General features: G+C 48.2%; 1 protein-coding gene across 19 annotated transcripts in view; it reads right to left on the bottom strand.

Annotated features, from left to right (window-relative positions):
- Nucleotides 1-18889, bottom strand: part of SMYD3 (SET and MYND domain containing 3) — an 839170-nt gene that overhangs the window by 187429 nt on the left and 632852 nt on the right. For all 19 annotated transcript variants that reach the window (XR_008477979.2, XM_054248251.2, XM_078357184.1 and 16 more), the window contains one exon: nucleotides 7075-7249. Coding sequence is in view for 18 of the 19 variants with exons in the window: in XM_054248251.2 (XP_054104226.1) it covers nucleotides 7075-7249 (175 nt within the window). In the remaining variant the exon portion in view is untranslated. The remainder of the gene's footprint in view (nucleotides 1-7074; nucleotides 7250-18889) is intronic.

Here is an 18889-nt window from a genome sequence, read left to right as displayed (position 1 = left end):
CTGATCGCAGTCACTGTCATCTTTTTTCCTTCTCCTTCCTCTTCCATCTTTCTCTATTCTTCCCTCCTTCACCTCCTTCTTCATTGTATTATTTTATGTCTAGATTCTGAATTAACAAAGTCTTTCAGAATTAAATTAAAAGGGCCTATATTTAAAAGGTTAAAAAAATGCTTGGAGGCCAGGCATGTCGCTCACGCCTGTAATCCCAGCACTTTGGGAGGCCAAGACGGGTGGATTACCTGAGCTCAGGAGTTCGAGATCAGCCTGGGGAACACTGTGAAACCCCGTCTCTACTGAAAATATAAAACTTAGCCACTACAGTACGCCTGTAGTCCCAGCTACTTGGGAGGCTGAGGCAGGAGAATCACAAACAGGCTTAGGTGATCTGGCAGCTTCACGTACCATGCCTGGGTCTAACTTGCCTGGTTCCCATCTGTCTTAAGGATGAAACAGAATTATTGGAAGCTGCTGATGCATGTGATGCATGAATCTGGGAGGCAAAGGTTGCAGTGAGCTGAGAGTGCACCATAGCCAGAGCAACAGAGTGAGACTCCCCTCAACCCCCCCCAAAAAAAACCCCAACGTCAACAAAAAAATGCTTGGTGGACCCTTTCCCCATCACTGTGCAGGTGGTCACTGCCCCAGCATCCCGATAAGAAATAAACCTTACAGAATTGATGGCAAACAGAAAGAGGCCCTGATTCGGTATGCCAGGTAATTCAGTATTTCACACATATCAACATGCACACCCAGAGCTCAAAATCTTGTATAGAGGGTCGTCCACTAAAGAAACTTTACTGAAAACTACCGCATGGAAAACGTGATTAAGTGGCTAAAGGATAACTGTTCACATTAATAAGCAGAGAAGAAAACATTTGTTCCCGTACTGGGTGAAATAATTCTATACATCTCATCAGAGACAATAGATGGCAAACGATGTGTGTGAAAAGAACACTGGAAGTCAGATACTCATTTCGTCTTCTGGAGAGAGAGCTGGCTCTGATGTGTTCTCTAGTTCCCACTCCATGAGCATGCTATAGGAAAGGCCTAAACTAGCTGCCACAGCCAAGGACCTGGCCTGCCCTCTAGGAATGAGCCTCGCTGACAGAGACAACAACACAGCATCCTCAGTAGAGCAAGCTAACAGCACCTGAGCAACACGGAGAGATGCAGGATGGGGGAAGGCACTGGGTGCGTGACTGTGCCGAACGCCCGCTCAGGTCCTCCCACTGTAGCAGGCACCCGGCAAGCTCTGCAGGCTCCTGTACTAGAAGGTCACATTGACAAAAACCCATGAGAGAACAACTGTAGTTCTTCAGAAAAGCCTGCTTGAAAACAGTGGTAGAAGGTACCGGGAAACCTTACAGTTTATCAACCTATTTTCCAAAGCTTCTCAAAAACAATCCCGGGTAAAATAAAAAACCAATGGGGCTGCTATGCAACTCACTGGCCATCTCTCAGTTATGAACCCCTGATTTGTGGCCATGCACACACACTGCTGGCTGTGTTATACTTCCACTCTTTCCACCTACCCCCATTTTTTCCTGACAACAAAGCAGAAAGCTATCTGAGCCGAAATCTCACTCTGATCAGCTTTCTCCTCCCTGATGGATTTCACACCCTCGTCCTGTGCCTCCTCCTCTGATCACAACTGAAGTCTCTTCATCATTTCTGTTCTTCTGCTTTTTTCCCAGGTATCTCACAAAAATGTCATTCCCACCAGCACAAAAATACCATTTATGGACAACAAAATTAATACTAACAATCTTACCCTATAATGTGGGCTGTAATGAAGGAATACATGAAGGCCCTTATGTTTTGAAATGGCTTTAGACCAGATGCAACAGAAATCAACCTCATCCCTTCTTACATTTTCTTGAGGAAAGGGTGACACGTGTGTGTGTGTGTGTGTGTGTGTGTGTGTGCGCGCGTGTGTGTGTTGAGGGGTGGGAGGTAAAATTTGGAGATAATTATCCAAATTTAAAATAAATATAAATTTTTTAAAATTCTTACTTTAAGTTCAGGGGATGTAACTTTTGATGTAGCCAGTTACCATTTAGGAATTTATCATATGGATTTACCCTACGAATTCAGTCATATCGATTCACTCAGATGTAAGTACACAGGTGTCATTCCTGGCATGGTTTGACATAGTACACACAAAGGGAAATGATAGAGACTGATCTAAAAATGATGGTATATCTGTGAGATGAAATAGTTTGTATCTGTTAAAAAGAATAAAGTAGCTAATCTGGAGCTAGACAGATGTCCACACTCTTGTAAAGAGGAAAAAGTTACAGAACATGGGCTAGGGAGTTATCCCTTTTTTTCCCCCCTTGTTTTTCCCCCATGCTGATCTAAAAATTATGGTTATCTATGAGATGAAATACTATATATCTGTTAAAAAGAATAAGGTGGCCGGGTGCAGTGGCTCAAGCCTGTAATCCCAGCACTTTGGGAGGCCGAGGCGGGTGGATCACGAGGTCAGCAGATCGGGACCATCCTGGTCAACATGGTGAAATCCCGTCTCTACTAAAAATACAAGAAATTAGCTGGGCACGGTGGTGCATGCCTGTAATCCCAGCTACTCGGGAGGCTGAGGCACGAGAATTGCCTGAACCCAGGAGGCAGAGGTTGCGGTGAGCCGAGATTGCGCCATTGCACTCCAGCCTGGGTAACAAGAGCGAAACTCCGTCTCAAAAAAAAATTAAAATAAAATAAATAAATAAAAAGAATAAGGTAGCTAATCTGGAGCTAATCTAGACAGACATCTACACTCTTGTAAAGTGGAAAAAGTTAAAGAACCTGGGCTAGGGAGTTACTCTTTTTTCCCCCCCTTCTTTTTCCCCCATACTAAGAAGGACCTTTATCTTGGCTTCCCTTCCCTTTTCTCTTTCTAATTCCCACTCTTACATATACCACCTTAGCAGGCATATTTTAAAAGACCTATTAGGAATGAGACCTTCCCCAAGCAAGACAAGCAGAAAAAAGGCAGAAAGAAGTGCAGGAGGAAGAAGTGAAGAGCCCAAGTGAACAGTCATGAAGGGGAGAGAGTTGAGAACAGCTGGGAAATGAATAAAAAGAATGCGGGGAGTGGGGCCTCTAAGAAAACATTCTGTGTATTACGATGAATCCATTGTTCATGTTTTCTGTGAGACCCTGGCAAAGGCTGGGATTACTGATTTACTTTCAATTCTCAGACAGCATGCGAAGACTGAGGTATATGGGGCTCTCCAATATATTCAGACTGGCTGCTCTCACACAGGACATTTTAGCAAAGAAACTTTTAGCCAAGCTTATCTTGAAGGAGTAGGACAACAGTTTGAAGATGAGGCTAATTTGTACCTTTCTGTCCTCTTACATTGTCCTTCTATAAGCATATGCTAATCTCAAAACAGCTATGAACAGAACATGTGTGAATATACTCGGTCTTCTTCAAAACCCTCTGCACCTCATCATTCTCCAGTTCCTAAAGTCTAATTTAATGAGTAATCAACGTACAAAAATTTTAAAACAATGTGTTCAATTTTGCATTTTTCTCTTTTTTTTTTTTAGGGGGTGGGGAGAAATTCATAGCCCATATGCTGGTACTACTAAAGACTGAGCAGACTTTCACGGGTTAGTCTGGGGATCTCGCCATTATCTGTAACCATGTTTAATAGGAAAATGCATCCCAAGTTTGGAACTACTAATTGGCTAATTCGCATTAGGCTAAATTAAACTTTTAAATAAAATTTATGAAGTATTTTAAAATTTTCATTCTGCTTAATGTTTAAAATGCTAAGGGACAGATGAGTTTGCATATATACTCACGTATATATGCCGATACTCTCAGAAGACGTACTATGAGCTAATACTAAACATAGTACATTTTGTTGTATGTCACTTATTTCTAACTTGCTTTGGGAAACATGAAGAACCTAATATTGAGCTGCATCATAAAAGCTGAGTAAAATCTTTTGAGTAAAAATAAATGACAGAGGAGCAGGAAGGGAGCTGAAGACAGTAATTTGGATAAAAGTGGAATAGGGGCACTTACTCCTCTAAGGTCAGCCATTAAAATTTAGCCAAGGTCAGGAAGGACAAAATCATCAAGAGACCTGACCTCCAATATATTGTTGCAAACAATATATTAACATTGTAAAACTGCTACAGCAGATGGCAAAGCAATCATCCCTTGGTAACTCATGCCTAGCTAACTGTTCATGTCCTTGGCTAAAGGTGAGCACAAAACCCACCTCCAGCATCTGCAGGGAGCCCATGCGGGGGCTGAGAGCACACAGCGGGAACTCCATCATGCATGTGGGAGGTGAATACCATTGCCAACTTCTCTATTTCTGCCTTTGTTCTAAAATTGCTAATGGGCTTGCAGAGTACCGGACCTATTTGCATATATTCCTTATTTGACCTCTGCCTGAGCTAAAGGGGGAAAAGGCAAAGCATGACAACATCTACCCTGCCCATTTCTCTTAACTTTGTTGGTTCTGGATTATTTATAGGCTTTTTCTCAACTACAGCTTTGAAAGCAAAGGATTCGTATCTCAGTCATGTGAAGTGGATCAATGCAGACTGGATTTCTGAAATACAGACCGCCAGAAAGCAACTGCTGACACACTCCAGGGAAGAGACCAAGGGAGGCTTGGAAATTTGTCGCCCAGTGTAAGAACAGAGTACACACCTCCAGAGAGATTGTGACCTGCCAAACACCATGTAAATACAACCAAATGTTTTCCAAACATCATGGACTGTATTCTGACAGAGGACTTGCCTCACTTACAAGAAAGGTCTCTTTGTTTAAAGTCAGTCAAACTGCCAGCTACTAAGGGGTGAGTTAGTGCCTCAGAGAAGATTGCAAAATACGTGCAGAACAGACACCTCTGAAGGTGTGTGGTCTTCTTTACGGATGTGGTGGCCCAATTTAAGTGGCCTGAGCAGGGCAGCCTGGGTGTCAAAAGGAAAGCGAGGCTGAGGCAGGAAGAGTCAGTGCAGCGCCCGCCAAGACTCAAGAGCCAGCGGCTGCTGACGGGGGCCTGCAGGAAGAAGGGGACGTTCCAGTCTGCACCTTCTGCATGGAGTCTATCTGCCCACCCAGCAGTCTGTCGTTTGGCTTCCTCAGAGCGAGCCCTGGAGTTTGGCGAAGTAACACTATCCACCCGACCTGCCTCTTGTTGCAACACTAAGGCTCAGAGATGAAGACTTATCTCTTTGAATGCGATTCATATTTTCTGAGAACCACAAGATTCATCACACTGAACAGGATTTCACCGCTCATGGGAAAGTCTACAGTCTCAGCCCTCAAGGCAATCCCTGATGAATTTGATTAAAGCTGACTCACGGTCTGGATTCCACAGGCAGTGGAAGAAACCACATACAGAAGTCCTGAGAACATGCTCAGGGTCATGCTGGTGCCACTGGCTGGACAGGGACCTCTGCCATCCACCTGGCCGGTACAGCCTTTGCCGTCTTGGGTTCCTCATGAACTCTACCAAGCTCCCGGCTCACAGCCGGCTTCCGAGACCAGGGACTCGCTTCTGTTCTTATGTTGCCCCTGGTAACTTCTTCTCCCTGTTGTCTCGCGTGCAGCCACTCCCTGCCTGCTGTCCTACATTGCATCGATCTGGTCCTGGATTCTCCCTCTGCTTAGCCCCTTTGGGCTGACATGGTATTTGCACCATCTGCAAAGTTGGGAAATTAAATGTTTGCCCAGAATGCAGTACCTGTTCTCAGGGACCTCCTCCCTCTGCCATCTCTCCTAGTCACAGGTGCTTTCAAGGTCCCTTGCCATGAGCAGCCTTGTTCTATGCTAGAGACAGCGATTCCAACCTCAGATTATGGTTTGCATGTCTCTGTCCCTTTCCTATGACTGCTCTCAGTGTCAACTGCTAGAATTATGCTCTTAGCCCACTGCAAATCAGGGCGCAACGTCCAGCAGCGCCTACCTCTCACTGTCCCTCAATACGACCGTCCCTCTCCAAGCTAGAAAAACATCTCAGGGCGAAACACCTTCCAGTGTAGAAGAGCTGAGATCGGTCACAAAGCAATCACCAACAGTTCCTTCACTTGACTCAACGATAAGCTCAGGCAGGCGGTCTGCCTGCTGTCCTCCCTGGCTCACAAGACAAGGTGATTACAAAGGCAAATGATTCAAGTGAAAGCGTAAAGCCCAAGACAGAGAAGGGACCGACGATCCCTCCTGTCAGCCAGACCGGGACCCACTATCCCTCCTGTCAGCCAGACCGGGACCGACTATCCCTACTGTCAGCCAGACCGGGACCCACTATCCCTCCTGTCAGCCAGACCGGGACCGACTATCCCTACTGTCAGCCAGACCGGGACCGACTATCCCTCCTGTCAGCCAGACCGGGACCGACTATCCCTACTGTCAGCCAGACCGGGACCCACTATCCCTCCTGTCAGCCAGACCGGGACCGACTATCCCTCCTGTCAGCCAGACCGGGGCCGCCTATCCCTACTGTCAGCCAGACCGGGACCGACTATCCCTACTGTCAGCCAGACCGGGACCCACTATCCCTCCTGTCAGCCAGACCAGGACCCACTATCCCTCCTGTCAGCCAGACCGGGACCGACTATCCCTCCTGTCAGCCAGACCGGGGCCGCCTATCCCTACTGTCAGCCAGACCGGGACTGACTATCCCTACTGTCAGCCAGACCAAGGGCCCCATGTAGCCACCCTCACCTGGACCAGCAGAGGCCAGTGACACCGCCTCTCAAGCTAGGTCTGAGCCCCACGTCCCTCTCCAGCTCCCCCGGCACCCTGAGCCTGCCTTTGTTATTGCAAGTGCCTGGTTGGATTATAATCGTTGGCTTCAGATCGAGACCGCGTCTAATTAGTTTCTGTACACCCACGGTGCCTGACACATGGAAAGAACTTTACAGATGATGCATGAATGCATAAACGAATGAACAAAATAAGGCTTGGTTTTACACAGTGGCTGAGAGGCAGATGGGACTGCCCCACGCAAAGTCGTCATCAGAATGACTTCACAGCATCGATCCTTTTGCCCAGCGTAACGACGTCCTGGCCTTTACGTTAGCCCTCTCCCCGGGACTTGCCTGTAGGGCTCCATGGTCCGAGTGCCATAGAACAAGGCTTCCTCCAACAGGCCGAGGTTGATGCAGGCATCCATGGCGCAGTCGAGCACCTTCAGCTGGTAGATGTTGAGATCGGGAAGCCGTTCAGAATTGCTGCTTATGATCGCCTGGCACATGGCCAGAACCTGCTCCCACTCTGTTATTAACCTTAGTTAAGGATTCATTGTCTTCATCAAGAAAAAACAAAAGGAAAATTAGATCCTCTAGAAGGCTGGAGAGCTCCCAACACAGGAGGGAAGGAAGAGCCTGTTATTTTTCACAGATGAGCTGCCTGAAAACGCACTTGAGAAACAAAACACCCAAGTGGCGTCTCAGTGAAGGAAATTCTGTTTACATCAACAGACCGTCTCGTAGCCAAGCCTGCGCTTCAGAGTTTTACAACTTCCAGAGAACTGTCCTTTCTTCACACTCCTAGATGCACTCTCTTTCAATCTGGTCATAAATGAATGCAGTCCTTTGTTAAATTGGACTAAAGATTAAGTTAATTCGGTTTTAAATTATTTACTGTTAGCTTCTGTTTAAAAACCGATTTGAAATTAAAGAAGCTTTAGAAAGATTCCGTTTTGAAAAGGAAGAACTCATGTTTGCTTCTGTGTTATCTGAGTTTGGGGCATACATGAAACCAAATACACAACTCACAAGCACACACTAGGTGGGGCAATTTTAAGAGATCGATTTCTACTGGATCTCATTTTTTTTTATTAGAAAGCCAAAGTGACCCAAACCAAGTACATTAAAATGTCTTATTTTGAACCCCCAAAATAAGAAACAATATTAGGAACAGGGCTTCTGCACATAAATTGCTAGCAAGGGGAAAAGATGCTTTAAAAAGGATTGGAAGAAGACTCAACATCCACTCCTAACATTGACTTTCTGATTAACCATGAGTCAGTAACTTAATCTCACGTATCCTTGGTATGATTTCACTGTTGAAAACAGATATTCCCTGTCTTACAGAGGCAGTCAGAGGACTGAGGACATGGTTTACGGAGTGTGCTTTGAATTCCTCCCAGGGGAATTATGTGGGAAACAAGGCAAGCTGGAGAGCAGGACCCCGGGACCAGTTGCTTTCCTGTGCCCAGTATTAGGCAAGGTAGAGACCAAGGAGGGTGCCGGGCTGGGACTGGCCCTTCTCTCACTCCTGTCCCATCTTCAACCAGTGGAGCTCCACATTTATCTGCATCACATGCTGTCATTACAGCAGGGGGGAAAGGCTTGAAGATCAAAAGCAGCAGCCTAGCCTTCGACTGCAGCAAAGCTATTCACATGTAAGCTAGACCTGCCATCTGTCAGATCTGAGGTTCTGAGGAAGTCAAAGTGCTTTATGATAGGCCAGAAATAAAAATGACTCACGTCAACATAGAATTAGTAATATACTGTATGCAAAGTGACTCAATTCATTGTGTGTCCCATCATGAGCCAGGGAGAGCTCTGGGTGTCAGAGGCACAGCGGGAAAACATTTCCTGGCATGCGTAAAGGATATTCTGCATAAGCGTCATGCCCTCTGAGCCTGACTGGGCGTAAAGAAAACGTCTCAGTGGACTGAGTTTGATTGAACTTCGCTTCACACCCCACACCCCTCCCACTCCCACTTAACCCAGTCTCCTTGCAATCCATGCCCTCTGCATCATCCCCTGCCCCCAATTCTAAACCTTCTCCACTGATGTCCTAACAGAGCATGCCCAGCCCTGATCAGGAAGCCCACTGTAGATGCCCCCTTCTCCCTCTCTGTCCAGCAAAACCTGCCTCTTCGAGTGTCCATACCCTCTTTCCAAAACATTAGCAAATATTTCTAAAAAACCAGTCCAGCCATTCCTGAGAGTGGAGAGCTTTCACAGGAAACGTGTTTCCTTTCCAGCAAAGCCTCCAGGAGGGACAGTATCCTACTCCAAAAGATGAGTTCCTTGACGAGAATTTAAAGCACCACAGTGCACAGCTGAGAGCCTTTTATATCACACCCCTACAATTTGAGGATGAGTCCTGTCTTGGAGGAATTGACCCTGATCCCAGAAAAGATACATTTCCTGAAGAAAAGTGAGTCCATGATTTTCTCTCGTATTCATCTGACATGTATGTTTAAAGTTTGCGGAGTATCCCCTAGAGGGTGAGGAAGCAGCATCTTAGGCAAGGCACTGATTTTGTAACAGATTGCTGGGCTAACCTGTGGCTTTTCATTCCCGGCTTAGATATCTGATGAACTGTCAGGAGGGAGGAATGACTGTCTTTTACACAATGCTAGACATTTCTGCGGCAAGACTCGGACCTTATTTTAACATTGTGCTGTTTGACCTCTACTCTTATTTGCCTGTTCATTTACATACGTTCCAACTTATTCTAAAGAGGTTTCAGGTGACAAGCCTCAGAAGTAAAAGCCAGATGTGACATTCTGCAGCCACTCACAGGAATAGGTCTATTTTAATCCCCCAGCAAGCTGGAAGGGGCTGTGTGCCAATTTCCCTTCACAACACTGGCAACTGTCGCTTGGCACACAAGGCAAAACCTTTCCTGCAAAACACCCCAGTGAGCAAAAAAATGGAATAATTTTAACTAAGAGGCTTCCCCCCCCCCAATAAAAAAAAAAAAAAACATGTATTTGCTCAAAGATTTAGTTCCTGGCACCTGTGTGGTGTTTACTCAAGTCACTCTGTTTCAGTAAGGAGCTGAGCTGTAGACCTCAGCAGGGCCTAGAGCCCTCCCAAGGACAGGAGCTTACCAATGGGCAGAACGGATACACTGTTTCTCCTGAATACTGTTAAGTAACCCTAAGAGAGTGGGGAAGGGGGTGGGGAGAAAGGGAAGCAAAGCAAATTCACTGGAGAATTAATCAACTCACTGAGACTCAAAGACTGTCAGACCACAGAGCTTCTATTCACTTAATCATATTACTCTGCTGCTTAAAAAATCATCCCATGGCCCCTGTCACCTAAAGTCTAGTTTGGGCAGTCATGGTCGTGCCCCCTCCCTCCTCTCATGCTGTGAAACAGCCGGAAACTTCTCAGCAGCACGGCACTTCACATTCCGCACAGGCCATTCCTTGCGTTGGGCTCCTCTCCTCTTGGTTGGCCTGGTGAGCTCCTGCTCATCCTCCCAGACCCAGCTCCTCCGTGAAAGCTTTTAACCTCCCAAAGTTGATTACTGCGTCTCTGATACCCCTGTAAGTCTGTATCTTTACCAAAACATATGTGAATCGGCATTTTACTACCCGACTCTGTAGGAGAGGAGTGAGCGCAGGGCTGTGTTTTCTAACTTCTGTCTGAACCATCGTGTGAATTATGACCAGCAACGTACCCAGCTTACAGTCCGTCTTCAGTAAAAGCTTGTCCCGTTGTAACTGAACTGAGGCTGGGCTGTCCATGGGCCCCAAGGCCGCTGCACGCAGAACAAGTCTACTTCTGTGTGCACAAAGGCTCTTCAGCCCGTGTCGAGGGACCTGCTGCTTCCAGTGTCTCCCATCTCATCATAGACGAGGTTTCAAATCCCTCTTTAATTTCAGTTCCACCCCTCAAAATAAGTTTGTTTTTCTAAACCCCCTATTAATACTTCTCACCTCAAACTGAATGGAAATTTCTAGAAATAATCGGACCGATACTATCATCTCTATCATTTCATAATCTACACGAATGTAGCCCAAGAGCATAGTAGTCTTTAAGATCATACTATACTCTTAAATGTTGTTAAGTTTTGCTATTTACTGAAGCCCTAAATTTTTTTTCACATGTTCTTATGCATATTTATATACTTGAACTTTTTGATCCAAATAGAATGTTCATATACGCCCTTGTTACATTTCACCTCTTTAAAACCTGAACACCATTTAAACCTTTAGGGATATTTTGAAGTCTTTTCTTTTGAGATGTCAATTCTAGCCTCCCCCCTCTGTTAGGACCGGCCTTCCCTTCCCCCTACCACAGTCAACTGGAAAAACCCCAACGACAGTGGAAAAGTACTACCATTAATGTTTAGCTAGTTCCCATATGAGCTGGTTGCAAGCCCCCATCCCCTTCCTTCCCTTATCGCGGCAGGCCTCAAAACCCTCCTTTGTTAGGAGATAGCCGGTAAGCCGCAAGAAACTCCGCCTGAGAAAGAGCACATCCCTTCTCTTGCTCAACGGCAGTGGAAAATTACTGCAGCCTCTTCTACCACAGTATAAAAAGCCTGTCTCCCATCGCCTGCGCGCAGCCGATCTACTCTCTACCCCGGTGTTCGGTCCGCCCGGAGCCCTCCCCAATAAAGCCTGAACGCCTAATTCACCTGGTCTACTCATTCGGCCGTCCCTGGGGGAACACGAGCAGTAAGGGGTGGTCGGACTTATCGGACAATTGGTGCCGAAACCCGGGAGAGGGTCAGTTGACCCGCCCCAGGCCTCTGAGGCCGGGCGACAGTCGCCCCTCTCACCCCCATCCGCCTGTCCACCCCCCATCGGGTTGCCATCGCAAGACTCCAGACAAGGTAAGACTTTAACTTACCTTCTACCCCTTCTTCTACATAAGGCTAAGGCAACCAGCTTCCCGGCGCCAGTCCACATGGACTCCTCACCCTAGACTTGGCCAAGCCGAGGCAGTCCTCCATCCGACTCCCGGAGTCTTCCAAAGAAAGGGGTAGCCAGACGGGGACGCCTCTCTGACTGCTCACTTCACTAACCTAACCCTAAAGGGAATGCAACGAGAAGGGACGCCTCCTCCTTGTCTCTTCCCTCCCTGGCACTGGCTAGCTTTGCAAGCCATGGGGAACTCGGAGTCTAAAATAGACCCTAACACCCCCTTGGGGTGCTTGCTCCAAAATTTCTCAAAGTTAGGCTATTCTCAGACCCTGCGGAGAAAGAAATTAACATTTCTCTCTCAGGTCGCATGGCCCCAGTATAATCTTAACAACCAGTCTCATTGGCCACCGACTGGTACTTTCGATTTCAACGTATCACGGGACCTCAATAACTTTTGCCGCCACACCGGGAAAAACACTGAAGTCCCCGATATTCAGGCTTTTTGGGACCTCCGTTCCCGCCCAGACCTTTGTTCCTCATGTTCTGCCCACCAGATCCTCCTTGCCCAAACTCCCCGAAAAGACCCTGCCGCAGTCTCTGAACCCCCACCGTACACCCCCCTTTCTGATGAACTCCCCAAGCTCCTTTCCCCACCAACTAACCCCAGTTGCCCCCCCCACACCGTCTCCTCATGCCCCTGAACCAACACCACCGACCCATACTCCCCAGCCCCCCGCCACAGAATTCCCCTCTTCTGTAACGTCACCTGTGGCAGCTCATACCAGATCTCATAGCCCCTCCGTCCTAGCACCTCTTAGAGAAGTAGCTGGGACCAAGGGTCTTGTGCGGGTACATGTCCCCTTTTCCCTCCAAGGTCTGTCCCAAATTGAAAAATGCTTAGGATCCTTCTCAGCTGATCCATCCACCTATATTAAAGAATTTCAATATCTCACTCAGGCATATAGCCTTACCTGGCATGATATCCGGGTTATCTGCACCTCCACCCTCACTACTGAAGAGCATGAACGTATCCTTGCAGCTGCCCGACAACAGGCCGATAGAGACCACCTCGTAGATGACCAGGTCCCCCTGGGTACTCAAGTTCTCCCAAATGAAGACCCCCTATGGAATTATCAAGCAGGTCAGGGCTCTGACATTCCCCACCGAGACCACATGATTCGGTACCTCCTCAGGGGCATGGACATAGTCTCTAACAAAGTAGTTAACTATGACAAGCTACGGGAAATAACCCAACTACCTGATGAAAACCCTGCCCTATTTCTCACCCATCTCCAAGACGCCCTTACCCGCTTTACTCGCCTAGACCCAGCCTCACAAAATGGGGCAACTGTCCTAGCATCTCATTTCATATCCCAGTCTGCCCCAGATATCCGGAAAAAACTGAAGAAAGTAGAGGACGGCCCTGAAACCCCTATACAGGACTTGGTAAAAATGGCTTTTAAAGTCTGTAATGCCAGGGAAGACGCAGCCGAGGCAGCCCGCCAAACACGTATGAAACAAAAAGTCACTCTACAGACCCAAGCCCTTGTAGCCGCCCTTAGGCCGGCAGGGAGCCAGAGAACCAGAATAGATACATGCACCCCTCCCGGAGCGTGTTTCAAATGTGGGAAAGAAGGCCACTGGTCCAAAGCCTGCCCCCAGCCTCATCCTCCTACAAAACCCTGCCCAATCTGCCAGCTCATGGGACACTGGAAATCCGATTGTCCGAGCTCCCCCAGGGCCTCAGTTCCTTCAAACCGATGCACTGGGGAGCAGCAAGGCCACGTTTCCGAAAACCAGGCCCCTGCCCATGCCAGTCAGGAGTCAGGTACTCGGGAAAACCTATACCCAGAGCTACTAGGGTTTATGGATGATTGGCGGTGCCCTGGCTTCCCAACTCCGGTTACCCTTGCCGAGCCCAGGGTTAAGCTCCAGGTAGCAGGTAAGAGTGTCTCTTTTCTATTAGACACGGAGGCTACCTACTCCGTACTTCCCTCATATTCAGGCAAAACCACTTCTTCCCAAGTCTCTGTCATAGGCATTGATGGGTCCCCCTCCACTCCTCACCAAACTCCTCCCTTAACCTGTCTGTTTGGCCCTTCCATTTTTACCCACTCCTTTCTAGTCATTCCCTCTTGCCCTGTACCTCTCCTAGGGCGAGATATCCTAGTAAAACTGCAAGCTACCATTACTTTTCCACACACAGAAACTTTCCTCTTACCCCTCATCACCAACTCACCTTCCCCCCTCCTCTGGCCGAACTCCTCCCCGATGTAAATCCCGAAGTATGGGATACTGATACCCCCACTGTAGCCTCGCACCACCAACCCATACTCATACACCTAAAAGACCCCACAGCCTTCCCTTCTTGCCCTCAGTTTCCTATCTCCAAAATTCACCACCTCGGCCTCCTCCCCATCATAAATAAGCTGAGGGCTCAAGGACTACTCATTCCTGCAAACTCCCCCTGCAACACTCCCATTCTGCCTGTGAAAAAACCCTCAGGTCAGTACCGCCTAGTCCAAGACCTCCGCCTTATCAATGCAGCAGTCATTCCCGTTCATCCAATAGTTCCCAACCCCTATACAATCCTTTCCTACATTCCCCCTACAACCACCCACTTCTCAGTTCTAGACCTCAAAGATGCCTTCTTCACTATTCCCCTACACCCAGATTCCTATTTCCTTTTTGCTTTTACCTGGGAAGACCCCACTTCCAATCTTTCTCAGCAGCTCACCTGGACAGTCCTACCCCAAGGCTTCCGGGATAGCCCCCACCTATTTGGACAAGCCCTAGCAGCTGACCTTCAAACTTGCAAAATCACCCCCTCCACCCTACTGCAATATGTTGATGACATCCTCATTTGTTCTCCGTCCTACCATGGCTGCATTACAGCCACCACCACACTGTTAAACTTCCTAGGAAGCAAGGGGTACCGGATATCCGCTACTAAAGCTCAAATAGCTACCTCCTCAGTTACCTATTTAGGCCTCAATCTTACCCCCAAACACCGGGCTATAACTGTTGATAGGCTCCAGACTCTCAAAGCCCTCCAGCCACCTACATCAGCAGATGAGATCCTCTCCTTCCTGGGTCTAGTAGGGTTCTTCAGGCATTGGGTCCCTAACTTCGCAGTGCTAGCAAGACCGCTGTACCACGAGGCAAAACAGTCCCCGGTAGGACCACTTACCTCCCAAGGGACTGTGACTCAGGCCTTCTCTGCTCTTCTAACAGCCCTCTGTACTGCCACAAACCTAGCCTTACCCAACCCCAATAAGCCGTTCCACCTGTATACAGATGAAAAGCAGCATGTAGCCATTGGAGTTCTTACCCAGCCTGTAGGGCCCACCTCAACACCTGTAGCATACCTATCCAAACAGCTAGACCCTAACACCCGGGGGTGGCAACCTTGCCTGTGAGCCCTTGCTGCAGCGGCAGAACTCACCACCGAGGCCTTAAAACTCAACCTACACCAACCATTACAGGTCTTCTCACCCCATCGGCTTACCGACCTGCTCTCCCATCAGGTTTTAGCCCACCTTGGACCCTCCAGGATCCAACTGCTTCACCTGCTCTTCATCGAGAATCCCACCATTACACTCTCACATTGTTTCCCCCTTAACCCAGCGACCTTAACTCCCACCCTTCCAACTCCAATGAGCCAGCACTCTTGCCTAGAAATCCTTGAACTAAGCCAATCCCCACGACCTGACCTTACTGACCAACCCTTACCATCAGCCTCAGTTACCCTTTACGTTGACGGTAGTTCTATTCTCAAGACCCCTGGACCCAGGAAAGCCACTATGCAATCGTCTCTGACACTGATATTATAGAGACCCGACCCTTACCTCAAGGAACTACTTCTCAACAAGCTGAATTAATTGCCCTCACCCGAGCACTTACCTGGGCAACTGGGAAAAAAGTTAATATCTACACCGATTCTAAGTATGCCTTTCTCATCGCCCACTCTCACTGCATGATTTGGAAAGAACGAGGCTTCCTCACCACTAAGGGAACCCCCGTCCTCAATGGAAAGCTCATCTCTCAGCTTATCCAGGCCATCCAGATGCCAGCCCAAGTAGCTATCATCCATTGTAAAGGACATCAGTCCACAAATACTCCTGTAGCTCGGGGCAACACCTTCGCAGACTCAGTAGCCAGAACCACGGCTCAGAAAGCCTCACCCCCCACCGCCATTTATTTCCTTTCTAAGGCCTATGTCCCCCAGTATTCTCCCACCGAAAAATCTGAACTTTTATCCTCCCCTCATATCCAGTTCAGGGACGGATGGGCCTTCAAACACAACCTCCTAATTCTGCCCAAAGACCAACAACACCAGATTATCACAGACATTCACAACTCCTTACGTATAGGACCAAAAGCCCTATTTCACTTTCTCACCCCTCTCTTCCATCCTCAGGGCCTCCTTTCCACAATAAAAGAAATCCACTCTAATTGCATAACCTGCACTAAGACCAATAGTCAGGGAGCCTGCCACCCACGTCGTTCGCTCCACCAGTTACGCGGCCACCTACCAGCCCAAGATTGGCAAGTTGATTTTACACATATGCCAAAACACAAACAGTTTAAATACCTACTAACCCTGGTTGACACCTTTTCAGGCTGGATTGAAGCTTTCCCCACAGCTTCTGAAACCACAGGAGTTGTAGCCAAACACCTTGTCCGGGACATCATTCCCCGATTCGGCCTTCCTGCCACCATCCAGTCAGACAACGGACCTGCCTTTGTTTCTAAGATCACCGCTGCAGTTTCCACATCCTTAGAGATCCAGTGGAAACTGCATGCGGCCTACCATCCCCAATCCTCGGGTAAAGTAGAATGGGCCAATGGCCTCATCAGAGAACACCTAACAAAACTTGCCCTCGAACTCCGCCAGTCCTGGGTTACCCTACTTCCTATCGCTTTAACAAGGCTCCGAGCAAGCCCCCGGGGCCCCTCACATCTCAGCCCTTTTGAGCTGCTATACGGCCGACCCTTTCTCCTCTCATCCCCTCCACCTCCTAACCCCCCTCCTCTATCAGATTATCTACCCTATTTCACCCTTCTCCGGGGGCTCCTCAGGGAACACGCTAACGCTTCCTTACCCCAACCTAGCCCTGCCACTGGTTCTATACAGAAAGTCTCCCCAGGAGATCCAATCTTTATAAGATCACTCTCCCCAAAGCCACTGACTCCTAAGTGGGAAGGACCATACACAGTCATCCTTACCACCCCCTTGGCAGTAAAAGTCGCCGAAATCTCCTCGTGGGTACACCTAACCAGGGTAAAAAGAGCACCCCATGTGCCTCCCAAACCCTCCTGGAATGTTACCTCTACTGGTCCTCTATCTCCTAAGCTTACCAGAACCCCACAACACCTCCAGTACCCCTCTTATATGGAGATTCTACCTAACTGAAAATTACACCAAAACTACACACATTTGCAACACCCCTCCCTACAGCCACAACCACCTCCTCGCCACTCTTGACTGCCCCCCTACAGGATGCAACTCACCCATCTTTCTAAACTTCACCAACTTCTACAACACAGACCGGGCCTCTTACGTCTTCAGTGACTATAATCCTGTCCTCTGTGTTCTCTATGATCAGGGGGGCTCCTGCAAACATCATCCTACCTAAATTGCATGGGATGCACCTGGTCTAGCTGCACCCTCCACCCAAGTCTCCCCAACAGACAACACAGGAACTCCAAACTAAAATACCACCGCACTCCCAACTCCCTCGGCTATCCCTATCTCTCTCCCCAAATCCCTGACCGTTCAAACTCCCGCTGGACCACACTCCAAAAAGTGGTAGTATACGACCTACCAGCTACTGGGTACCCCTCCTCCCACCTCTATATCTGGAAAACCTTAATAACTCTAGCCCCAGTCCCTAACCTTGAAAAAGTTCGCTCCTCCATTCACACCCAAGAACAAACGCTAACCCAACAACTTCAGCCATCCTCCCAGCCTTTCTCATGGCTAACCCTCCTTAATGAAGGCCTAAAAATAACTAACCAGCTTGCCAACCAAACGAGTCTACCAAAGCTATCTTCATGCCTCATGTGCGCCACCCTAGGACAGACCCCTTCAGTCGCAGTCCCATCTAACACTCACGCCAGCTCCTCTATACCACCTTCCCAGGCTACTCCCATAGCAGATGTCGAGGTCTACCTGCCCCCAAACCAGCGAATACCAGGTGCTATGGGAACAGCTCAGCCACCTGCAACCGAACTATACCCATAACCACCAATCTCACCGCTCCTCATGGAACCTTTTTATGGTGCAACAGAACACTTTTCAAAACCCTCAACCCCTCTACACACTCCCCCAGCCTATGCTTACCAGTAACCCTCATGCCCCGATTAACTATTTACTCCCCAGCAGAGTTCCAACAACAATTTATAGATCATCGTGTACAACGGGCCGCCTTTTTACCTCTAGCATTAGGTCTCTCTCTCGCCAGATCAGCCCTAGCAGCTGGACTGGGGGGGAGCCCTAGCCCACTCCCATCAGGCTCTAGCACGTCTAACTTCTCAGTTTCAGGCCGCCATTGACAATTCTGCAGAATCTTTAGCCTCTCTCCAACGACAGATCACCTCAGTGGCACAGGTCGCCCTACAAAATCGCCAGGCATTAGACCTCCTTACCGCCGAGCAAGGAGGAACCTGCATCTTCCTACAAGAAGAATGCTGCTACTACATCAATGAATCCGGCCTAGTAGAAACCTGGATTGAAAACCTACAGAAGATCAGCACAGACTTATGCAAACAAAAATTCTCAACTGAAGCCATCACTTGGTGGACCTCCTCTATGTACACCCTCTTAACTCCTCTATTAGGCCCGGTTATTGCAATTGGATTAATTTTACTAATTGCTCCTTGTTTCTTACAGTTCCTTCAACGCCGCTTCCAAGAACTAACCCGCACTGCAGTGAACCAGATGCTCCTACAACCCCTCATCCCAGGAGAAGCCGAAATTAACATAACCTAACTCTTTATGACTCCTCCCCATGACGCCCCACACCAGCAGGAAAAAGCTAAGAAAGACAACTATGCCCAAATCCCATAATAAAGAGTGAGGAATGTTAGGACCGGCCTTCCCTTCCCCCTACCACAGTCAACTGGAAAAACCCCAACGACAGTGGAAAAGTACTACCATTAATGTTTAGCTAGTTCCCATATGAGCTGGTTGCAAGCCCCCATCCCCCTCCTTCCCTTATCGAGGCAGGCCTCAAAACCCTCCTTTGTTAGGAGATAGCCGGTAAGCCGCAAGAAACTCCGCCTGAGAAAGA

The sequence above is a fragment of the Callithrix jacchus genome, chromosome 19 (genome assembly GCF_049354715.1).
Source record: "Callithrix jacchus isolate 240 chromosome 19, calJac240_pri, whole genome shotgun sequence".
Classification (NCBI taxonomy): domain Eukaryota; kingdom Metazoa; phylum Chordata; class Mammalia; order Primates; family Cebidae; genus Callithrix; species Callithrix jacchus.
Note: the sequence above shows the minus strand (reverse complement) of the source record. Positions and strands in the feature narration are given on the sequence as shown.